Source organism: Gossypium hirsutum, chromosome D02, assembly GCF_007990345.1.
Source record: "Gossypium hirsutum isolate 1008001.06 chromosome D02, Gossypium_hirsutum_v2.1, whole genome shotgun sequence".
NCBI lineage: Eukaryota > Viridiplantae > Streptophyta > Magnoliopsida > Malvales > Malvaceae > Gossypium > Gossypium hirsutum.
The window spans coordinates 47,874,327-47,897,313 of NC_053438.1; the positions used below are offsets into that span (position 1 = coordinate 47,874,327).

The 22,987-nt window shown below is 30.8% G+C and overlaps 4 protein-coding genes across 5 annotated transcripts; 2 read left to right on the forward strand and 2 right to left on the reverse strand.

The window, feature by feature from the left end:
• Positions 1 to 995: 995 nt before the first annotated feature.
• Positions 996 to 1,705, reverse strand: LOC107936566 (phytosulfokines). The gene is made up of 2 exons (XM_016869321.2): positions 1,310 to 1,705; positions 996 to 1,214 (listed from the first exon to the last, which is right to left on the reverse strand). Exons 1-2 carry the CDS (start codon positions 1,430 to 1,432, stop codon positions 1,098 to 1,100), a joined length of 240 nt encoding a protein of 79 aa, XP_016724810.1. The 5' UTR covers positions 1,433 to 1,705; the 3' UTR covers positions 996 to 1,097.
• A 14,357-nt stretch (positions 1,706 to 16,062) lies between these two features.
• LOC107936574 (uncharacterized) lies at positions 16,063 to 17,884 on the forward strand. The gene is made up of 2 exons (XM_016869335.2): positions 16,063 to 16,294; positions 16,903 to 17,884. The coding sequence occupies exon 2, from the start codon at positions 16,926 to 16,928 to the stop codon at positions 17,736 to 17,738; it is 813 nt and encodes a 270-aa protein (XP_016724824.1). The 5' UTR covers positions 16,063 to 16,294; positions 16,903 to 16,925; the 3' UTR covers positions 17,739 to 17,884.
• A 1,233-nt stretch (positions 17,885 to 19,117) lies between these two features.
• LOC107936581 (peroxidase 11) lies at positions 19,118 to 20,670 on the forward strand. Its single transcript, XM_016869346.2, has 3 exons — positions 19,118 to 19,805; positions 19,895 to 20,060; positions 20,144 to 20,670. The coding sequence occupies exons 1-3, from the start codon at positions 19,392 to 19,394 to the stop codon at positions 20,569 to 20,571; spliced, it is 1,008 nt and encodes a 335-aa protein (XP_016724835.1). The 5' UTR covers positions 19,118 to 19,391; the 3' UTR covers positions 20,572 to 20,670.
• A 140-nt stretch (positions 20,671 to 20,810) lies between these two features.
• Positions 20,811 to 22,357, reverse strand: LOC107936592 (protein NSP-INTERACTING KINASE 2). 2 transcript variants are annotated; one of them, XM_016869355.2, is made up of 7 exons: positions 22,067 to 22,357; positions 21,838 to 21,970; positions 21,665 to 21,736; positions 21,437 to 21,580; positions 21,277 to 21,348; positions 21,132 to 21,191; positions 20,811 to 21,013 (listed from the first exon to the last, which is right to left on the reverse strand). In XM_016869355.2, the coding sequence occupies exons 1-7, from the start codon at positions 22,161 to 22,163 to the stop codon at positions 20,842 to 20,844; spliced, it is 750 nt and encodes a 249-aa protein (XP_016724844.1). In that variant the 5' UTR covers positions 22,164 to 22,357; the 3' UTR covers positions 20,811 to 20,841. The 2 variants fall into 2 exon arrangements, with proteins under 2 accessions (XP_016724844.1, XP_016724849.1); XM_016869360.2 differs by having other exon boundaries at positions 20,811 to 21,022; positions 22,067 to 22,345.
• Positions 22,358 to 22,987: the final 630 nt, after the last annotated feature.

Here is a 22,987-nt window from a genome sequence, read left to right on the forward strand (position 1 = left end):
AATTTTCCTTGCCTAACTTAGGTTCGACCCTGATTACATTGTTTTCACCAAAAAGAAGCGACATCAAGTGCAGCCTATGCTTCAGGTGCTGCTTCATCCAACTCCTTCCATATCTCTTGCTTTCTCCTGCCTACGACGTGTATGATTCTGCAATCCATTCTTGCACCTATGTTATGAATACAATACTCGTTGGCGGCCGAAACCAGTTTCTGCATAAGTGGATACAATCTGCTGGGTCTTCATTACAGAGACAAACAAGTGATGAAATTTTTGCTTAGGCAGCTATTCTTTAATGATATAGTTTTAGTTCCTGAGCTGTCTGTTGACTGAAAAATCTGTAGCAGTTAACAAATTGACATTTCTTAGGTACATGTTGAGACTATGAATAACTTGATTCCTATATAATCTTCAAAAACTTAGCTTTTTATGATACTCTGAAGTTTATACTTCAGAAAAGTATCGAACAATATGTATCTTTGGGGCTTAAAAGAATCAGAATATCTTTTTTAAGGGATCAATGGGTCGTTATGATTAAATTAAAAGATTAAGCAGCATATCAGAATAAGGTATCCGAACTATAATTTTTAATAGCATATAGTATTTAGTGGGATGATCATTACTATATTTATAGAATTCGATTCATTTTTACTTCAAAAATGTTATGCTTTTCTCTTTCACACAACAGACAAGCACAGATACAGTATGTATATCTAGAGGAAAATCTCATCTGTTCCTTAAAATGCAGACTCATGTGAGAATATGTGTCAAAGTAAAACAACTTCAATGCAAATATGAAGGCACTTAAAAGCATCAACTCAAATGATTGATTCTGGTGGTTGAGAATGATATTGGTAGGTCAAAATAATCTAGTAAACAAGTTGAAATAATTAATAACTTTGCTGAAAAACTGAATGGGAGGAGGGGTAATAACAGCAGTTAAACCTATAGTTAAGTTGTGGATCTCACAATGTGAAACAAGGCATGTAATTAGAATATGAACGACAAGTTGACCACTCAATTGGGGTCCTAATAATAACTTGGAAGGAGCAAGTAAGGAGTTTGAACATTATTCAAAGAAAAACAACACACAAAAAGGATCAAGGTACAATGTTTTGTTGGGTGTAAATATAATCCGTATGAGCAGCCAAGGACCTCTTAACCAGACATGCATCCTCATCCAAACCTTTGCACTCCTCATCAATGGAACTCCATTCCTGCCAGTGCCATTTTTGTTAACATAAAAAAACCTTGTCAAAAAAAAAAAGAAAAGAAAAAAAACCCAATGTTATTTCCCTTGACAGAAACTTACCGGTGAAGAAAATGGTATCTTTGGGATATCAACCTGTTGCTTAATACTGGTAGACAGATGTCTGCATTGTGCAGTAAATAGCAAGAGAAAAGCCATGATCAGGAAGATGAAGCGCTTTGCCATTTTTTTCCCCAGTTTAAACTACTCGGAGAAAAGGTTCAAGGGGTAACCAATAAAAATGGCAGGCTGTATTTGTATGAGGGTAATGGGAATTAATTAAGGGTTGCTGTTTCCATGAATGAGCAGTGAGAACAAAAAAGTCAAAAGATTTGCAAAATCCAGTTGGTGCTGGTCAATGGGTTGTTTTTTTCTTAGTAAACATCACCATTGATGGACATCATTGAGAACTGTAATTAATTTTTTTTTTGTAAGATTGTTCTTTGAATGATGATGCAGAGGAATCTTACAGGCAGTGTGCTAGCTGTACATGCAGGTGTAAGATTTTATACCATGCTCACCGGCATGTGGCGCACATCTATATTGATCTCGGTAAACTATAATTTATAATTTATATGTTTAATTAGGAACTCGCCTACTTTAATGTGTTATAGTCTCATCTTTATATTTTATATTTTATATTTTATGCTGCCTGATTTTTCTTGATAAACTTTAATTTAATCTTTCTACTTTACATAAGCTTCAACAATTATTATTTTTTAATTTGTTAATTAATTTATTAATTTTCACATAGATATTAAATTTCTATATTTAAAAAAGTTAAAAATATTTTCCAATTATATCTATATAATAACTATAGATTAATAGAAGGTCGAAAGGCTTATCCATGGACACGGTCACTCTTTCTTTCTTTTCTTTTTCTTTTTTCTGAAATTATAATGTTGGTAAATTTTCAGTTTTAGTCCTTATATTATTCTCAATTTATAATTTAATATTTATACTTTAATTTATATAAAAAGGTTAAGTCCTTTCTCATGACAAACCTCAAAACTAACTTTTTTTTTTGGTAAAATTTTAATTTTGATTCTTTTATTTTGTTCATAATTGAGATTTAATATTTATATTTTAATTTAACTTGATTCTTTATTTTTACAATAGCATTAATTAATTTAAATACTTAATATCTTTAATTATTCTGACTAAATTTTCTTAAAAAATATTATTTTATCAAAATTTTTATTTTAGCATAATAAGTTAGAAGAAGTGTATTTTTTTAAAAAGTAAGTATATTTTTTTTAGATGACATCAATTATCGAAATTTTTAACGGTCCTAATCATTTGGAGTAACTAATGACACAATTTTTTTATTTTATTTCTTAATTATTATAAAATAATGGTAAAATTATAGTTTTGAACTTTCTATTATGTTTATATTTAAAATTTAGTTTTTATATTTTAATTTGACATAATTTGTCCTCTACTTCATTACGGCATTAAGTAGTCCAAATACTTAACATTCTTAATTATTTCGATTAAAATGATTAAGTGAATTTCTCTTAAAAACACATTTCTAACCCAATCTATATATATATATATATTAACATGAGGTTGGAATGAATATTTTTAAGAAAGAATTCAACCTTAATATTTTGATTATAATAATTAAGGATATCAACTATTTCGATATTATATATAGAAACCAAATTATATAATATTAAAAATACTAAATATTAAATTTAAATATAGTAGAAGGACATAACCATAATTTTATCTACACGTGTGACTCCCTTTTTTCCTGAAATTATACATAATGATAACTTTTTAATTTTAGTTGTTATATTATTCTCAAATTTTATAATTTAATAATTATACTTTAATTATATACCTATATATAAAAGGTTAAGTCTTTTCTCATGACACACCTCAGATCCAACTTCTTCTCCCGTATAATTTATGTTGCCATTTTGAGGTTTAATATTTTTATTTTAATTTAATATAATTTGATTCTCTATTTTTACAACAATATTGGTTAGTTCAAATAGTTAACATAGTTAGTTATTCTTATTAAAATGTTTACATCAATTTTTTTAAAAAAATTATTATTCTAACAAAATTTTGATTTTATTACGAATATTTTATTAAATAGATTTCCATCAAGATCAATATTAGTTTTGATGTACTTTAAATTATAATAGTTATTAGAATTAGATCTCTACTTCATTTATATTTCTTATACCTATAAATAGAGATTTTGAAGAAGAATTGTAATCATCCCACTGATCAATAAAATACATTCTCTATTACTTCCTATATTTTCTTTGTTCTTTACTCTATCTATCTCTCTTTATTTTATAACACGTTATCACGATCTTGCTCAAAGTGATAAAACATGTTATCGACGATCAAATTTATTCTCCATGATTTCCAAGATCTTAGATGGAAAGATGCAAAGTTTTTGCAAGAAATTTCTTTTATTTAATGTTTCATATTTGATTATTTTTAGCTAATTCATGATTAATTATAATTGTAACAACCCATTTTTCAGTGGTGTCGAAAATAGTGGTTTCGGAGTCACAAATCTGACGAATAAGTTTATAAATTTTATTTAATATTTACGAGTCAAATATGGTATTAAAATAAATTTTTAATTGGCAATTTATGCTATTTGAATGAATAATTAGGTTCAAGTGGTATGACCCTAAAGTCAAGTGATTTTAGAAAATGAGGTATCGAGACCTCGTTTCTATAAATCGAATCGTAAATATTTTAATAAATATTTACGGAGTATTATTAAGGTTGTATTAAAATTTTTTGTTAAAAAATTTTAACGTTTGGATGGTTAATTAAAAAAAACATTAAATTGTAAAAGGTGCGTAGTAAATATAGCATTTTAGTGATTTAATGGCTTGATTATTAAATTAGAACGGACCAATGTAGTAAATAGTCCTAAGTATTGACATTGGATGGCACTATGTATTAAATTATAAAATATTATATGTTTTAATGGCAAAATCGTAAATTTTAAGAAATTTAAACAAAATTTAAACAACAAAAAGTCTTTTCTTCTTTATCTTTTCAATTCACCATGCCGAAACACCATGGAAGCTCAACTTGGGAGGGTCGGGCATTTTTAATTCTTGCATGTAAGCTCATTTTGATTATGTTTCTTGTAATTTTTATGTTTTTGAGATCGTTACAACTAGGTCCAGTTAGCCTGTACCTTCGTTTTTGAAACTGTTAAAGATTTTGAATTTTTCCATTGATGAATCTTGTGAATTTAGATGTTAAATGATGAATTTGAAGTGTTGGTTAGTATTTAAAAGTATGTTGTTAAATAATTTTTGATGAATTTCCCAACTAGGGACTAAATTGTTGAAATAATAAAAGTACAAGGATTTGATGTGAATTTTTTATAAATTTGGGCTGTATTGGAAGCTATGAACATTCGGCTAAGCTTAAAATTGGGTAAAAATGGTTAATATGCATGTTTTAGGCTTAGGGACTAAATTGAATAAAAGTAAAATGTGAGGGGCGACTTTGTAAAGATTTCAAAAATGACTAAATTGCATAAAATAAATTATTTTGATATTAATAATTTGAATTAAATTATTAATTTAGATCAAGATCGAGCGGAAAATAGAGGAGAATGGAAAATTACCAAAAAAGCCCCTATACTTTGACATTCTGCGATTTAGCCAGGTAAGTTTGTACGGTTGAAATTTAGCATCTATATGAATTTTTGAATAATTTGTATGATACAAATGATATATTTAATTGTTGTTGATGAAAGAATATTTGAGAAATGTGATTGAATGTTGATGTTTAGTTCAAATTGAACACGGGATAGAGTACAATCGAGATTTGGTGTGTCGCAGGAGATTTGGAGTGGATATTTTTGAGGAGTGATATATATATGCTTCCCGAGTAAACCGAGATTTAGCATTTGTTGCGAACTTTCATGTTATACTCTTTGTTTAGCTGGTTTCGGTTGGATTAGCTCTTTTGAGCATTGGCGTGTTGTGGTTGGATTAAATCTTTTGAGTATTGGCGTGTTTAGGGTGGACTAACTCTTGTGAGTATTTGGTGTGTTTTGGAGGGATTGGCTCGTATGAGCATCTGGCTCATTATGGTTGGATTATCGATGTACTCATATCCGTAAGTCGTTCATCAGATTGTAAATCTCAGTAAGGTAACTTGTTTAGTGATTTTTATGGAATTGTCATATATTTGAGTTTGAATTGAATGTTACAATTCACCGGATAAGATTGTGGATGACAGGAACATATATGGTTAATTTTATGTTTATACTTTTTACTATGCAAATGAGATAAGTAAGAAAAGGAATGAAAAGGTAATGTTCAATGAAAGTATATTTATGTTCATGAAATTAATGATTTCAAATGATGTTATTCATGTATATGACTTACCTTATGTTATTTCAAGGGATTTATGAGTTGATGCACTAACTTGTATATTGATGATGATATATATAGGCTTGTGTTAAGCTTGTGTAATTCGTTGATGTTTATGTTTACGTCTTGTATTCTACAAATGATACAGGTAAGGAAATATAATGAAATAATAAGTTCATAATTGGTATATAATATGATAATGTAAATGGATTGATGAGTTAAAGGGCTTACTTTTATGTGAAAAATTTACTTGAGCTATGGATGAATTTATCTAGGTTGTGAATAAATACACTAATTTGTGAGTTGATAATATTATTTAAGCTAAAGTAAGTAAATGAAATGGAAAGTAAGTAAATGAAAGGTTTCAAAGTTTTATGAAAAGGGTTAATGACTGTGTAATATGTCTTATAAAATTCTACTATGCTAGGAATGATAAATATACGTGGTGTTGATGGGCTTACTCATTTGTGAGTTAATGTTTATGGTTTGATAAATCTTGTAGCATTAGTATAGGTTTATGTTCACCTATAAAGTTCATTATTGAAATGAAATGTTATGTTTAAGTTTATACAAGCTTACTAAACATATATTGCTTACGTAGTTATTTTCCTCTACTTTACAGACTATCAGAAGCTCGATCAGATTGAATGTTTGTTGGAGATCTATCACACTATCCAGCGATTATATCAGTAGATTTGATATCTTGATCAATGTTATAATGGCATGTATAGGTGAATTGTGTTTGATGAGATGTTATGTTTGGCTTGTAGATTTGGTATTATGGTTGATGAACTATTAGTAAAATGATGCTTTAATGGTTGGTGTTGAAATGGTCAAATGAACATATGTTTTGAATGACCAATTTGATATGTTTGAATTTAATTTGACATGTGGTCATTGTGGCAAGTTTAGTATGGAAATAGAATAAAAATGTATGAGTGAGGAATGACTAAATTATACATATGTTTAAGTATGTTTGGTTGTTGTGATTGAGGTGCCTTTTGGGCATATTGGTTGTATGGTTAAATGACCTATTGAATTGGTCTTATTATTCATGTTTTAGGCTTATTTTAAAGGCTTGATTGTATATTCAAATGGATTAGGTGTGTGCTTATATTGGGTGAAAGAAATGGCTTGAAATTGGCCAGTTTCTTGTCCACATGGCCTAAGACACGGGTGTGTGTGTCTTAGTCATGTGTGACACACGGTCATGCAATACGGCCGTGTGTCTCCTGTAGATTTTAAGAGTTGTTTTTCGAGAGTTATATGGCCTGGCACACAGGTGTTTGGCTTAGCTGTGTGACCCAAGTCAAAAAGTTACACGGGCACGGGCACGGACACGGGCTGGGACACGGCCATGTGTCCCTATTTTGAGAGTTATATGGCCTTAGACACGGGCATGTGTCTCAACCGTGTGACCCTTGCAATTTGAATTTTTTTAAGTTTTTCCTTAAGGTTTCATATGTTTTCGATTTAGTCCCGAGTCATTTTTTAAAGTGTTTCTAAAGCCTCAAGGGCTCGAATAAGGGACGATATGCATGCGTTTGAATGGGTTATGATATGATTTATGAAATGTTTTGAAATGAATGATTTAAGTTACATTTTTATGAAGTTACATTTTTATGATAATACTGCGTAACCCTGTTCCGGCAACGGATACGGGTTAAGGGTGTTACAATAATTATTTTGATTAACTTATTTTATTTTTATGTTATTAAGGATGGTGAAGGATTTGATATATCTATCTATATGAAATTGTGAAATAAGATTCATTCTCAAAGTTTGCTATTGATAAATTTTGATTGGATTCAAAGTCTACTATTGGAGTTTAAATTTGCTTACTTGTTGATAAAATCATCAAGACTTCGTTGAACAACAAAGGTACATCAACTTAATTAGATCTTTATCTTTACACTTTTTCTCAATAATAGCATCTTTAAATATCAAATCAATTTGATATATGGTTTAAATATTTGAGATGATTTTATTTGAAGTTTTGGTTCTATGGGTTAATTATGGTTTCAAACATCTTATTTATTCATGAAAATGAACATTGATTGACTTCTTTATGGTGATATAGTAGGTTTTATAATTAAATAATGTATAGGGCTAAAAACATATTAGTATGTAAATTTGTGTTGATAAACTTATGAAATTTATGATTGTTCAAATTTGATTTAGTTCGAATATAGGTCACGTTCCTTTAATGTCTTATTATTTTGGTTATACAATTTGAAATTTTTTCAATACTCATACAAGCGTAGTTCTAAAGACAAATTTTTGAGGAATGTCTAAATTGATTTTTGGGTTGGTTCTAATATTGAATTTCAAGTTTAATTGTTGTCATTTTTAATTCTTGAATTCTTTTGGTTGAAAACATTTTCATAAAATTAAAAATGAGAATTACTATATTAATTTGACCGTTTGCATTTTTATGAATCTCATTTGTATTAACCAATTGTTGTTTGATAAGAAGCATTAAAACAACTCGTGTGGTTTGATTTTGTAAATGCCTTATATTTTCTTACTATACAACCCTGGTAAACTTGTTACTTTCGTAAGGTTGTTAAAGGTAGTTCATACACTTTATATTTGTTAATGATTTAGAGAAATCATATGAGCAATTATAAATGGAAAAGTTTCAGTGAACATGATCTGTATGTTTTGAAGTAAATTTCATACATGTATGCAATGGTTTATGAATTTTTTGTTGGCACTAGCATTATATCAGGTTTGATATTTTAAATGTTAGTTTTATCCGTACATTTGATTTGCAATAATCTCTATGCATGACTTGGTTATTTCTTTTTAGTTAATTAATGATGAAAAACTCTTGTGAAAAGGGCTTTAAAAGTATTTTGGATTGATCTAATGCCTTTTTAAGACCAAACAAAATAATCAATTATTTGTTTCACTAATTTTGATCCATTTCTCGAAGTGAATGTAGCAATATATAACAATTATAAAATAGAACCTCTTGTCATTATTGACAAATAAATAAAAAGAATATGGATGGTTTGAAATGTTGTTAATGTTCATTCTTAGAACAAAATGACTAATGATACATACTAATTAATCATTCCTTGAAACGAATGATATCTATATAATATTATTGGTAAGGAATATGATATATGCTTACGTTATTGTCCAAACTTAAAGTGAATGTTTGCAATAAATATAACAAATTGTATAACCACTTTTGATTATTAATGTCAATTTGAACATTTGAAGATTTTGGCATATTCCCTGAAGTGAATATTGTAAATAATTGTTTGCAAATTATATTTTTTTTATTGAGTTAATAATTTTATGGACTTCACATTGATATAGACATTTATAGAAGTAAATGTCACAATATTGCTTATATGTGTATACAAAATAAAAAGAATAACGATAAAATTATGAATTGTCAAAATTTATATTGACATTATTAGTACAATTGAAAAACATGTTAAAGTAAACCAGAAGTTTACTGATACAAATACATTTACTATTTGGCGTGACCAGTTAGACCGTCCTGGATTATATATGATGTGAAAATTAATTGAGAATTCATATAGACATTTATTAAAAAACCAGAAGATTATTTAATTTAAAGAATTCTTATATGTTACTTGTTCTCAATTATAATTGATTATTACAAACTCATTGGCTAAGGTTGAGATTTAATATCTTGCATCTTTGAAATGAATATGGGCACATTAATCCACCATGTGGATGATTTTGATATTATATGATTTAATAGATGCATCTAGAAAATAATCACATGCATTATCAACTCACAACCTGTCATTTGCGAGATTGCTTGTTTAAATGATTAATTTCAGATTATGTAATTAAAACAATTCATCTTGCTAATGCTGGTGAGTTTATGTCACAAGCTTTCAATAATTATTGTATGTCAATCGGGATAAAAGTTAAACATCCTTTAACTCATGTTCACACATAAAATGATTTAGCTGAATCGTTTATCAAATGCCTCCAACTAATAGCTAAACCATTACTTATTAGAACAAAACTTCATATTTTAGCATGAGATTGTATTGATTTACATGTTATACGCATAAAGCCAATCAATTATAAATACTCTCAATTACAATTGATTTTTGGTCAAGAGCCAAATATTCCCATCTTACAATTTTTGGATGTGTGGTATATGTTCCAGTTGCTCTACCACAACGCACAAAGATGGGTCATCATAAGAGATTGAGAATGTATATTTATATGAGTCTCCTTATATTGTTAAATATTTTTGAGCTATTAATTCGAGATTTAGTTATAACATGAGTTGTCAGTTTTCCCAATGTTAGAGGGAGAGAAAAAAAAGTTGAATTAATAAAATACTTGAAATGAATTATCAATGTCTAAGATCCTCATACAAAGCAATGTGAACCAGAAGTTTAACAGATAATTTGTTTTACAAATCAACTGCCAGATTCATTAAATCTCACATACCAGCTGAAAATGCTCCAATACGAATTGATGTCCTAATAAGGCAAACTGTTAGTGCAAAAGAAAGTAATCCACGCCTGAAGCTTGGAAGACCGGTTTGTTCCAAAGATAAAATCCTTATAAAAGAAAATGAGCAAACATTCAAGAAGGTCATATAGTGGAGGCGGGGGTTCTTGAAAAGACCTATGACATAACTAATTATAAAACTTAAGAAGAGATTAAGGTACCTAAAAGTGAAAATGAAAATGATGAAAATAAAGATATCTCGATAAGTTATGTCAATACAAAAAAATGGAACCGAAAAAAATGTAGTTGTCGACAACAATTTTGCTTATAATGTTGTTATTGAAATAACAAAAGAAAATGAAGATCTTGAGCCTAAATCTATTAAGGAATATAAAAATAAAAAAGAATGACCAAAATGGAAAGACGCAATTCGAGTAAAATTGAATTCACTTTCTAAACGTGGGGTTTTTAGACATACAACCCAAACACCTAAAGATGTAAAACCGGTATGATATAAATGAGTATTTGTGCGAAAACGAAATGAAATTGATGAAGCCATAAGATATAAAGCTCGACTTGCAGCATAAGGATTTTCGCAAAGGCCCGAAATTGATTACAAAGAGACATATTCTTCTGTGGTGGATGCAATCATGTTTAGGTGTCTTATTATTCTGGCAGTACGTGAAAAAATTGACATGCGTCTAATGGATGTTGTTACATACTATTTGCATAGTACACTTGATAGTGAAATTTATATGAAAATCTTTAAAGGATTTAAAATCTCAGAAGGATACAGAGTTTCTATGGAAAATTTCTCAATCAGACTAAACAAAATTTTATATGGATTAAAACAATTTGGACGTATGTGGTACAATCGTCTTAGTGAATATTTGTTGAAAGAATGTTATAAAAATGATCCAATTTATCCATATGTTTGTATAAAAAGGTCTAGATCATATTTTATGATAATTATTGTTTATGTTGATGATTTAAATATTATTAGACTCCCGAAGAGATTCAAAATGCAGTAAATTATTTAAAGAAAGAATTTGAGATGAAAGATCTTAGAAAATAATGTTTTGTCTTGGCCTGCAAATTGAGCATTTAAAAGATGTAATTCATGACCATCAGTCAATTTATACGGAAAATATATTAAAGAAATTTTACATGGATAAAGTGCATCCATTGAGTACCTCGATGGTTGTATGATCGTTAGATTGAATTTTGTCCTTGTGAGAATGATGAAGATTTTCTTAGTCTTGAAGTATCATATCTAAATGGCATTGATTTATCTTCCAAACAACACAAGACCTGATATAACTTTCGTTGTAAACTTGTTAGCAAGACTTAGTTCTTCTCAAACATATAGACATTAGAATGGAATTAAACATGTAATTGAATATCTCAGAAGGACCATTGATATGAGATTATTTTATTCAAATAATTCAAAATCTCTATTAGTTGGCTATGCTGATGTTGGTTATTTATCGGATCCACATAAAGATTGATCTCAAATAGGATATTTATTTACATATGGGGGTACTACCATATCATAGCGTTCAATAAAGCAAACATTAGTTGTCGCTTCTTCAAATCATACAAAAGTAATTGCAATGTATGAGGCAAGTCGAAAATGTGTTTGGCTAAGGTTATTGACCCAACATGTCCAGAAGATGTGTAATTTGTCTTTACAGGAAAAGATGTCAACTATCTTATACGAAGATAATGCAGCATGTATAGCTCAATTGAAGGGTGGTTACATAAAAGGTGACAAAACGGAATATATTTCACCAAAATTATTCTTGACCCATGATCTTGAGAAAGAGGTGATATAAATGTTCAACAAATTCGTTCTAGTGATAATTTGCAGATCTTTTTACTATGGCATGCCGATTTCAAAATTTGACAGAATATTACACAAGAGTGGAATGCGTCAACTCAAATATGTAATATAATGTTTCCATTAGGGGGAGTCTAAAAACAAGTTGTATTCTTTTCCTTTAACTAAGGTTTTGTCCCATTGGGTTTTCCTGGTAAAGGTTTTTATCGAGACTGCAACACCCCTAACCTGTATCCGTCGCTAGACTAGGGTTACAGAGCATTACTGGAGTTTTCAATTTAACGAACACAAATTTCAAACATTTCAAATCATATCAATAATCATAACAAAACCAATTCAAAACATACATATTGTCCCTTATACGAGCCCTCGAGGCCCTAAAAACACATTTGAGACAAGTCAAGACTAAATAAAAAATCTCATAGAATTTTTTAGAAAACAGTTCAAATTTCCAAAACTGCAGGGGTCACACGACTGTGTGGCCCGACCATGTCTCAGACCGTGTGGACATTCGAAGTAAGGACACACGGCTGTGTCCCAGCCTGTGTCCGTGCCCGTGTAACTCACTGACTTGGGTGACACGGCCAAGCTACACACCTGTGTGCTAGGCCGTGTACCCCTCAAAATATCTTTACACGCCCATGTGTCAGGCCGTATAACAGGTTGACTTGTAACCCTTTGAAAGCTACAGGAGACACACAAGCGTGTCGTTTGGCCATGTGTCACACACGGCTGAGACACACGCTCGTGCCTCTGCTCATGTGGACAAAAAATAGGTCATTTTCAAGCTATTTTTCTCACCCATCCTAGCATATACCTACAATTACTTTTGCACATACATACAAGCCATCAAAAGGCACCAAAATCATGCATAATCAAGCTATCCAAATATGGTATACAAGCATACAACCAATATGCCCAAAGGCACCCCAAATGACAACATTTAACATGTATAATCATATACTCAAATTGGCCAAATTAATCAACTAACTTCTAACTAAGTTTGCATAAACACAAACCATTGATTTATTTACCAAAACACACCAAATGGTGCCAAATATGCCAGTCAAAAACTAGCACCAAATAACCACATAATATCCTCCAAAATAAAAGTATCAAACCACCACATTGAAACCTATCATAAGACCATTTACAATATGCATCTTTTAGATTATCATTCCATCTTCCATCATTCAACATAATAAGCAAAATATCAACCATTTTAAGGCCATTTATATACATGCCAAAACAAATTCCATTACACCATCAAAATGCCATAACACAAGCCAAACCAAATGGCTATTTTAATAACCAAAATACCTATACATGCCATTATACCCAAACTTAAAACATCAAAAAGTATCGATATAGCCGATTGATAGTGTGATATAGCTCCGACAATCTTCTAACCCGAACGAGCTTTCGATTCACTATGAAACACAAAAAATAACACAGAGTAAGCATAATTGCTTAGTAAGTTCATATAATGTAAAATACAACTTACCATTTAATCACATAATAGGTAAGTTAACATGGGATATTCCAACCACAATTTGGCCAAAGCCTAAGCATGTACACCAAACATGTTAGTCATTTAAACATATAACATAGCCAATATGATCTTGGATGAGCACAACATTTTATCATGTATCAAATTCATATATCATCCATATCAACTGTCAATATATCATGTATTACCATTTCAATGGAATTCATATGTGATTATGTCGTAATTCATATCAAACTCTTACCGTCCTCTTTTCAAATCATGCCTATTGAACCATTTAGAATACCATTTAGAATACTGTCGAACCATTTGAAATTATAATTTTGCCCTTATATTTTTATTTCTTTTCAATTTAGTCCCTAACTCATAAAAATGAAAATTCATACAATTCATCCTCAACCCACTATAGCCGAATTTCATATAGGTCCCTAGAAAGCCCTATATTTCATTTATTTCACAATTTCACCATGTAAAATTTTTTATTTTTCAATTTAATCCCTATTTGACAATTTCATCAAAAAATCACTTAAGAAAAGTTGTTTATCTATCAACAACTAATCATTTTCTTCTATAAATTGTCAAAACTCTTACACATTCATTAATGGAAAAACCCTAATAGTTTGACAGTTTCACAAATTAGTCCCTGGGCTAGTTAGATTAAGCTACAACGATCCCAAAAATATAGAAATCATTAAAAATAGGGCAAAAGTACATACCATGCACCCAAGGATACCATGGCCAAACCTAAAAAGCTTTAATGGCTTTCTTTCCTTTGAAAATTTGGTTGAAGATGATGGAAAAAGATGATACATTTACTTTAGTTTACTTAATTTATCATTTATTTACTAAATTATTACTTTTATAAAATTTAAAAACATTACAAATTTCAATAATACCAAGCCATCATATTCCACTATCAACATTTATGGTATAGTTACCACATAAGGAGTCGTACTTTAAAATCCCATAGGGGTTTTCCTAATAAGGTTTTAACGAGACACATTATCTACCAATGGACATCCAAGGGGGAGTGTTATGAATATCTTATTAAATGGATGTCCATCAAGATTAAGATAAGTTTTGATGTACTTTAAATTCTAATAGTCATTAGAATTAGATCTCTACTTCATTTATACTTCTTATGCCTATAAATAGAGACTTTGAAGAAGCATTGTAATAATCTCTTTGATCAATAAAATACATTCTCTATTGCTTCCCATAATTTTTTTGTTCTTTACTCTCTCCATCGCTTTTTATTTTATAACAGATTTTAGCATAATGAGTTAGAATAGGTGTATTTTTTTTAAATCACATCAACTATCGAAATTATTAACGGTTCTAATTATTTGGAGTAATTAATGACATAATATTTTTTAATTATTATAAATTATGGTAAAATTACAGTTCCAAACTCTCTAATATGCTTACTTTTGAGATTTGGTCTTTATATTTTAATTTGACATAATTTGGTCCTCTACTTCATAATGACATTAGTTAGTCCAAATACTTAACATTATTAATTATTTCGAAAATGGTTATGTGAATTTTTAAAAAAGAATTCGACCTAAATATTTTGACCATAATAATTAAGGGTATCAACTATTTCGATATTATGTAGAGGAAACAAATTATATAATATTAAAGTATAGATACTAAACATTAAATTCAAACATAGTAGAGGGACCATAACCATAGTTTGATCTAAAACAATCTATGCCTAATACAATTATTTATAATTTGATTTAATAAAAAGTTTGATTTTTTTAATAAAAAGGTTGTTTTAAATTAAGTTAATTGATATAATTGATTATAAGTTTACCAAAAATAAATCAGGATAGTAAACTAATATTTACTAAAAGTAATAAATATATATATCTATATATATGTATTTATGCTATAAGTGATAATCATATGTTTGAAAGAAATTTATTAAAGTTAACTTTATTATCTTTTATAAAAAATTTAAGAAAAAATTATAGAAAAATTTCCCAAACGAAGCTGGGGAATTTATACTAGTTTTCTATTAAAGTAGGGATTAATTTCAATAAATTATAATAGAGAAATTAAATTTTAAATTTTTATAAAATCAAAGAATTTATTTAAGGTAAACTATATCATTAGTCACTAAATTATGGGTAAATTATTGTTTTGGTCACTTAATTAAAAAATTTTATAATTAGGTCATTAAACTATTTGGAAGATTTCATTTAAGTCACTGAACTATTCAATAGTTTTTATTTAAGTCATTGGACTATTAAGTTTTTTTTTTAAAGTTCCACCAGTGAGCTCCAAACAACAAATCGATGATTGGCACGGTGGATCAATGAACATACCTTAGATCAACTTCGACGTAATGATCAATGTTAGATATAAAAAAAAAGTTGTTTGAATTTTGGTTCACAGGTTTATGACGTCCAAAGCTTTCTCATGGAAAAGAAAGAAAAAGCGAGCTTTTGATTGGTGTAAGCAGTGTGAACAGAGAAAGCCATATAGCATCAATTTTAATAGCCCGGTGACTCAAATGAAAACTTTTGAATATGTTAATGACCAAAATAAAAACTTACCCATAGTTTAATTACTAATGATGTAGTTTACCCTTATAAACTACAATCTTACCAAGAAAAATTAAGACTGGGCCTGTGCAAAAATCTAAAACAAAAGCTTCTTCAAATTTGGGTGTCAGATGGCATTATGGTCTGGGCCATATCAGGTTCTTGGAAGGAGGAGAGACAGTAGAGCCTAAAACAAACGAGTTAAAAAACGTAACTTGCCCAAGAGGTCAGTGCTCACTAACTTTCCTTTTTTTTCTGCCCATCTGAGGTGAAAAACATACCGCTATTCCTCCCAACTAAGTCTATCTTTCCTAAACGGTAAGTCCCTTTGTTTATGCCTCTTTTGTAAGGGATTTTTTTTAATCTGTCTTAGTTCTTAATTCTTGTTTCATACATATTTTTTTAAAAATTAGTTGCTTTATTTGAAGGTCTGAGCTGTAAGCAAATTACTGCAGTTATTGTTGGATAGATTTCTTGCTTAGGCAAATGAAGTTGTCTATTTTTGCGTGTTCCTGGGTTATGCATGTGAAATATTTGACAAAATGACACTAAGGAAATTTGGGTTTCTTTGAATGAGGGGAAAAAGGGTGATTTAATGACTGTAAGGGGGTGAAAATTACATTAGGGTTGATTATGGAAGTAACCGACTTTTTACTGGTTTAGTGAAGTATGCTATGAAATTTCATTGATGTTGGACTATCCATCCTTCTGAGAAATGCCAAATGATGATGTTCATAGTTTATTCTAACTAAAAAAGCAATGAACTTTAATACTTAGACATTTATTATCTTTGTTGAAATTTTGAAATTTTATTAACCTCGTACATTTTGGCTAGAGAACTAGGTTCAACTGTTTTCTTTATCTCCCTGAGATCTGGAGATTGATACTGATAATATTTCTGTTTTGCTTAATTGGCTAATGCGCAGAGCTTGAGCTTTAAATTTTAAAAATGGAAGATGTCATAACAGAAATCCCCCCACCATCTAGATTCTTTCAGGAAGATCTTAACAACTTTATATTTCCATCACCATCTCTTGCGTCGCCATTCCTTGTGTTTTCTATTCCTAAGCCTGAAAAGCCCCTTCGCCCATCTCTCCTCATCGTTGCATTATCTTCACCATCTTTGTATATCTTCCACCATTTGTCACCTAAGACATTAGTTGGAAGTCTTATCCTACCTGAGGTCCCTTTCTCTGGCCTCTCTGTCGAACCCTCTTTCAGAGACAAAACTTGCAACATTTATTCCCTGAATAATGGGGATAAATCTACTCTGCTTGTATCAGTTCAACATGGTGTTTCTGCAGAGAGATCTCACCTTGTTGCGAGGCTGCTGATTGGCGAGGACATTGTTCCTGACAGACTTTTGATTTTGGATTCAATTCAGAGCCAGAACTTCAGGGGAAAGCTCTCACCGGATGAAACTTATGCGTTTAAGCTGGAGACGTTAGCCGAAAGAAAAGGATTGGGTGGTAGCAATGTAGCTTCTTCCCTTCTAAAGGGTTTAGACTATTTTCCATCAGGTAGTATGATTGATGGCTTGGCTGCTGCTCTGTTAAGTCGATGCCAATTAAAGAAAACAAAGGGAACATTGTGTGTTTCATGGCCCGAATTCTGTAGTTCTGTGGTGGCTCTGATTAGATCGCTATTGCAAAGGAATGTGCTGCCTAGCTTGGACTTGAGCTTAACACAAGAGATGCAGGATCAATGCGCAAGGTTCAATCTAATTAAGCATCAGCCTTATGATACTGAAATGTATACATAGTGAACAAGGTTTTTGATTCACACACCAAAAAAACAAAATTATAGCTTTATGAAACTTTATGTTTTAGTTTTGAAAGAGCTGTATGAGAGTGATTTGTCATATCTGTTAAGTTGAATTTATAAAAAGCTTTTGAACTTGTTTTGGAACTTTAGAAGATATATATGTTTTGAGTGGCTCTATGCTCTGTTTCAATTTTTGTGAAGGAAGCATATAAAGCTGGATATTCCCAGTAAATTGAAAGCATTCGTCTCCTATGGACCTGTTGCCATCTATACAGGAAATGAAGGTCTTCTAATTGAACCTTGTCAGAAGGTTCATTATTTGGACATGACAATTTCTTTTAAAAAAAATAAAGGGTGATTGAATGGTAAACATGAGGTAAAATCTCAACAATATTTGTGGTAAAATTTCAACCCGTGTAGTTAAAAATTTTCATCTATCAAATAATTATACAAAATTAAATACGTTTTTGTCAAAAAATTGGAGTGACGGTTATGAAAGCTTTTGCAGGTAAAACAATAGTTTTATATTAGGAGTCGGATTGTATTTTATTTCTTGTATTAAAAAAATGAGTAAATTAATTCTTCTGCATTGAATCAAAAAGTAAATTTCTATTAAAAATTTTATTGATTTTTACTGTTAAAAATTGCTCATTGTACGTTGACATGAGGTACACATGGCATATAATGTATAATTGTCTAGTTAATATGTCGACCACTTTAGTTTTTAACTATATAAATGAATGAAAATTTTAATCAAATGAATATTTTAATGAGATAAAATGTAATTTGACTCTTAATACAAGTACCTTCATATTGTTTTTACCGATTTTACATTCTTGCTTCATATTGTTTTTACCGATTTTACATTCTTGCGACAATGTAATACTTCATAAATTTTAATATTTGGACTTGGTCGATGAATTGCTTCCTGCACGTGGTACTAATCTCTTGCACTTCAAGAATCAAGAATCACCATTTTGCATAATTTTCCATCTTCATGGAAAAAGCAAGGGAAAAATGAAAATACAAGAAAGATTGTTCTATATTATTCTTGTTTCTGAAGCTAAAATGCCAGAGGGCCATAACGTGCAAATTGAACTTTGATGACAAAAATAAAAATCATAAGATTGCTGGATAGATAAAAGAAAAATGACTATTTTCACTTTTTTTTTATTTGTTAAAGTATTTAATGCTCCGTATTCTGTAGGTCCATTAAAGAGTAGATGCTGACTATAAATTTTAAATGTGATTATATATTTTAATATTTTTTTAACTAAATAAACCCTGAATTTACCCTTATTTTGGTTTAAACTAATAAGTTGAACCAATTTAAATGTGTTGCATAACAGATAAAAAAATATTACATCATATCATATGAATTTCCTTTTGTTAATTTAGATTACGACAAGCCTTTTTACCAAAAGACCTTTGAAAGTGTGTCTGGGTTAAATAACTTATGGTTTAGAGCACCCACCAACCATGCCAACATTGGTTGTATCCTCTCTTGACTTTAATTTACACAAATTCATACTATATACTCAAACAGCTATGGCAGAAGGTAAAGCTTCATTATATATGTTCCAAGTCCCACCTGTTTCCCCCCACTCTTTTATCTTTCTTGACCCACTCATTCAAGCTTGGATATCAAAGAATGGCGATTAGTCTCCAATGCTTCCTTTTTTTGATTTGTATCTCCATTTTCAGCTCCACTATGGCTGCAACTGACCCTCCTTTGACATTGAATTATTACAAATCAACATGTCCTAATGTGTTTGATATTGTGAAGAAGGAAATGGAGTGTCATGTCCTCTCCGATCCTCGCAATGCAGCTTTCGTTCTTCGATTACATTTCCATGACTGTTTCGTTCAGGGCTGTGATGGGTCAATTTTGCTTGATGATACAATCGAGTTGCAAGGAGAAAAGAAAGCTTCAACCAATGGATTAAACTCTCTAAAGGGTTTCAGAATCATTGACAAAATCAAGAACAAGCTTGAATCCGAGTGTCCTGGGATTGTTTCTTGTGCTGATATCCTCACCATTGCAGCCAGAGATGCTGTCATCCTGGTATTTAAAATGCCTTATAACACTTGATAACATTTTCTAATTTCTTACTTCTTGACTTGCTCTCATTTTTATTATCCAATTGATTGCAGGTTGGTGGACCTTACTGGCATGTACCCGTGGGAAGAAAGGATTCGAAAACGGCTAGCTACGATCTAGCTATGGAAAACATTCCTTCTGCAAATGAGGGTCTTCTTAGTATTATAGCTAAATTTCTTTATCAAGGTCTCTCAGTCACTGACATGGTGGCTCTGTCCGGTAAGCTCTTGTTACTTAAATTTTGGAGAGTAATCAACTGAGACTTGATTGTTCATGGTACTGCGTATGTGAATTACTTGCAGGGGCTCACACCATTGGAATGGCACGTTGTGAGAGCTTTCGCGCTAGAATTTATGGAGACTTTGAAGCAACTTCGGGGAAGAATCCGATATCAGATTCGTATCTCAGCGAGTTGAGATCAGTTTGTCCTGCAATAATTGGATCAGGAGACAACAATGTAACAGCAATGGATAATGTTACACCGAATCTTTTTGACAATTCATTTTATCATACACTTTTGAGAGGTGAAGGGTTGCTTAATTCAGACCAAGAATTGTACTCCAGCCTATTTGGAATCGAAACCAAAAGCCTTGTCCAAAAATACGCAGCTGACCCTGTGGCATTCTTCAATCAGTTCTCGGATTCAATGGTGAAACTGGGGAATATTACGAATTCGTATAGCTTTGTCAATGGTGAAGTAAGGAAGAATTGCAGATTTGTCAACACTTGAAGAAAAGGAACAGCCTAAACACCAGCATTTGGTTATGAATTGTTTGTTTGTGTCAAGAAGAAATAATTTATAAAAAGAAAATAGATGTTATAGTTTTCATTGAGTTGTTGAAGATAAAAAAAAAGAAAAAAGAAAAAGAAATGAAGTTTGCTTGTATACCAAGAAATTGAAGTTTCTGTAAGAGATTCATTTCAAACCAACCATACAAAAATAATCCATACTCTCCCATCGAAACTGGCTTGTCAAAGTTGTTCTATTAAATATACGTATTCATATGAAAAATGAAGAATCCCACAAGTGAGAATAATAATAAGGAACCATTAGTATGGTTATAACATAAAAAATTCCAGATTTGTTGAGTTTGGCCTTGCTGGAGTTGGGCAATGATCCTTTATCCACCTTGTCTGTTCCTTTGGTATAAAGGTAAGGGTTTCCTTCAATGCTGTATCAACTCAAAAATTCAATTTAAGCAACTAAAACAATGAACAACAGTTCCAATTTTCCAGAAGAGTAAAATTAATTTATAAAGGAGAAATTGTTGAACTACAAGTGGAACTTACTTGAATACTTGGGCAGGGAATATGGGGACTTTACCACTCAAATTATTGAAAGACAAGTCTCTGCAAAATTAAACAAAGTCCATAATATATATGATATAATCCTTGTGGAAAGAAAAATAAAAAAAGGATGAAGTGGTTACATTACATCAAATGAAGGTCAGTAAGATTAGCCAAAGAAGCAGGAATTTCTCCAGAAAGATTGTTACCAGTCAGTCTCCTGAACCAGTTACCAGATTCTATATAAACTTATTGCACTTATATGTTAACAAAAGACAAAAGGGGTCAAATCAAAGAGTAGAACATACAGGAATTCAAGGTTTTTTAAATGAGAAAAGGTGGTGGGAATTTGACCACAGAAATTATTGTTGGATAAATCAAGATTTTGAAGCTTTGAAAGCTTCCCTATTTCTGATGGTATATTTCCTGATATATTGTTGTCCTGTAGAAGCCTGCAGAAATTATATATATATATTTATCTCATAACATTTATTTTGAGTGTCTGAAAACTTTTGTAGTAAGCATTTTATATTTACACTGTCTGGATATTGGTCAAGTTCCCAATAGAAGGTGCAAGAACACCTGACAATCCCTGGCTTGGAGCTCCTCTGCAACAGAATCATTTCAACCAATTATCAGTCTATGAGCATGAATAATACCATGTTACTCGGACTCGGTTTATAAAGCAACATAAAATAATGCTACTTACAAGCCAATAACTTGACCATCGGCAGAGCAGGTGACCATACTCCAGCTGCATGGATCAGGGGAGGCTTCATCCCAATTTTCAAGAACCCCAATTGGATCAACCAGGAAGCTTTTTATTCCCATTAAAGCTATTACTGTAAATTTTTCCAAAAAAAAAAAAAACAGATACATGCGTAAAGATTATGGCGACAACCATGTCTTTGATTACAGTAGAAAGGGACACATGTTACCTTCAGAGCCGACACCATTTGATGGGGAACCAGAAGTCGACAAGCAGAAAAAAACCAGACAACACACTAAAACAGAAATCTCTGTCCTGATATTCATTCGAGACTGAAGCACAAAAAATTGTTTACACTCACAGGATTATAAGAAATAAGCTGTGACACGCAGTAAGCTTTAATTAAGGAGTGTAAAGCTCATAATTGGAGTATGCAACCATTGAATAAATCAATCACTAGCCACTTTAATTTGAAGGGAATAATGATATCCTTGCATTTTCTAAGTGGCTGTTAGCCCTTCAGATGGAACAAATTCCCTTGTGAAAATTGCCTTTTATAAAGTCATAATATTCCCAATATATAGTAGAAAGGAGAGCGTAAAATTGAGTTTGCAGATGCGAAGGACTGAAGTGGGATATCAGGAAGGCATATGCATAACCAAAAGAAAGGGAAAGCAGCATTGCTGAGATGTTCCTATTTTGTGGTAAAAAAGAGCGAAAGCAATTCCAATACATGCAACTTGGCCCAAGTTAAACCTGGTGGGATCATACTGTTAGTATAAAAATTTCGGTGAGAAAAATCTCAAATACACGAACAAAACATGAACAACAATTAGAATAGAAAACGAGGAAATATGATAAGGTTCCAAGGCGTGTATCAAACCACTATATTTAAGGTTCTATTCGCCCCCACCTATATTCGGTGTGCAAATGAGTTTCAAGCAAATAAACCTTAAAGATACAATGAAGCCCGATGACTATTTGTATTTTGCACTAATGACAACGAAAATAGTCCACTAAGCATTGAGCAATGTATAAGTAACATTTCTCTTCATAGAGACATTTTTCAATAGTTGTCTTTTTTGAATAATAATATCTTTAAAAAGAGACATAATTATTCATCTAATATCTCTTGATTAAACATAACTAT

What these genes read in the sequence shown, in the direction of transcription:
- LOC107936566 (XM_016869321.2), bottom strand. Translation starts at nt 1,432, where the DNA reads ATGGCAAAGCGCTTCATCTTCCTGATCATGGCTTTTCTCTTGCTATTT. An exon ending in AGATACCATTTTCTTCACCG is followed by an intron (nt 1,215 to 1,309) that starts GTAAGTTTCTGT and finishes TGGCACTGGCAG; the next exon opens with GAATGGAGTTCCATTGATGA.
- LOC107936574 (XM_016869335.2), top strand. Translation starts at nt 16,926, where the DNA reads ATGGAAGATGTCATAACAGAAATCCCCCCACCATCTAGATTCTTTCAG.
- LOC107936581 (XM_016869346.2), top strand. Translation starts at nt 19,392, where the DNA reads ATGGCGATTAGTCTCCAATGCTTCCTTTTTTTGATTTGTATCTCCATT. An exon ending in CCAGAGATGCTGTCATCCTG is followed by an intron (nt 19,806 to 19,894) that starts GTATTTAAAATG and finishes AATTGATTGCAG; the next exon opens with GTTGGTGGACCTTACTGGCA. An exon ending in TGACATGGTGGCTCTGTCCG is followed by an intron (nt 20,061 to 20,143) that starts GTAAGCTCTTGT and finishes AATTACTTGCAG; the next exon opens with GGGCTCACACCATTGGAATG.
- LOC107936592 (XM_016869355.2), bottom strand. Translation starts at nt 22,163, where the DNA reads ATGAATATCAGGACAGAGATTTCTGTTTTAGTGTGTTGTCTGGTTTTT. An exon ending in TTGACCAATATCCAGACAGT is followed by an intron (nt 21,581 to 21,664) that starts GTAAATATAAAA and finishes TAATTTCTGCAG; the next exon opens with GCTTCTACAGGACAACAATA. An exon ending in TTCCCTGCCCAAGTATTCAA is followed by an intron (nt 21,014 to 21,131) that starts GTAAGTTCCACT and finishes GAGTTGATACAG; the next exon opens with CATTGAAGGAAACCCTTACC.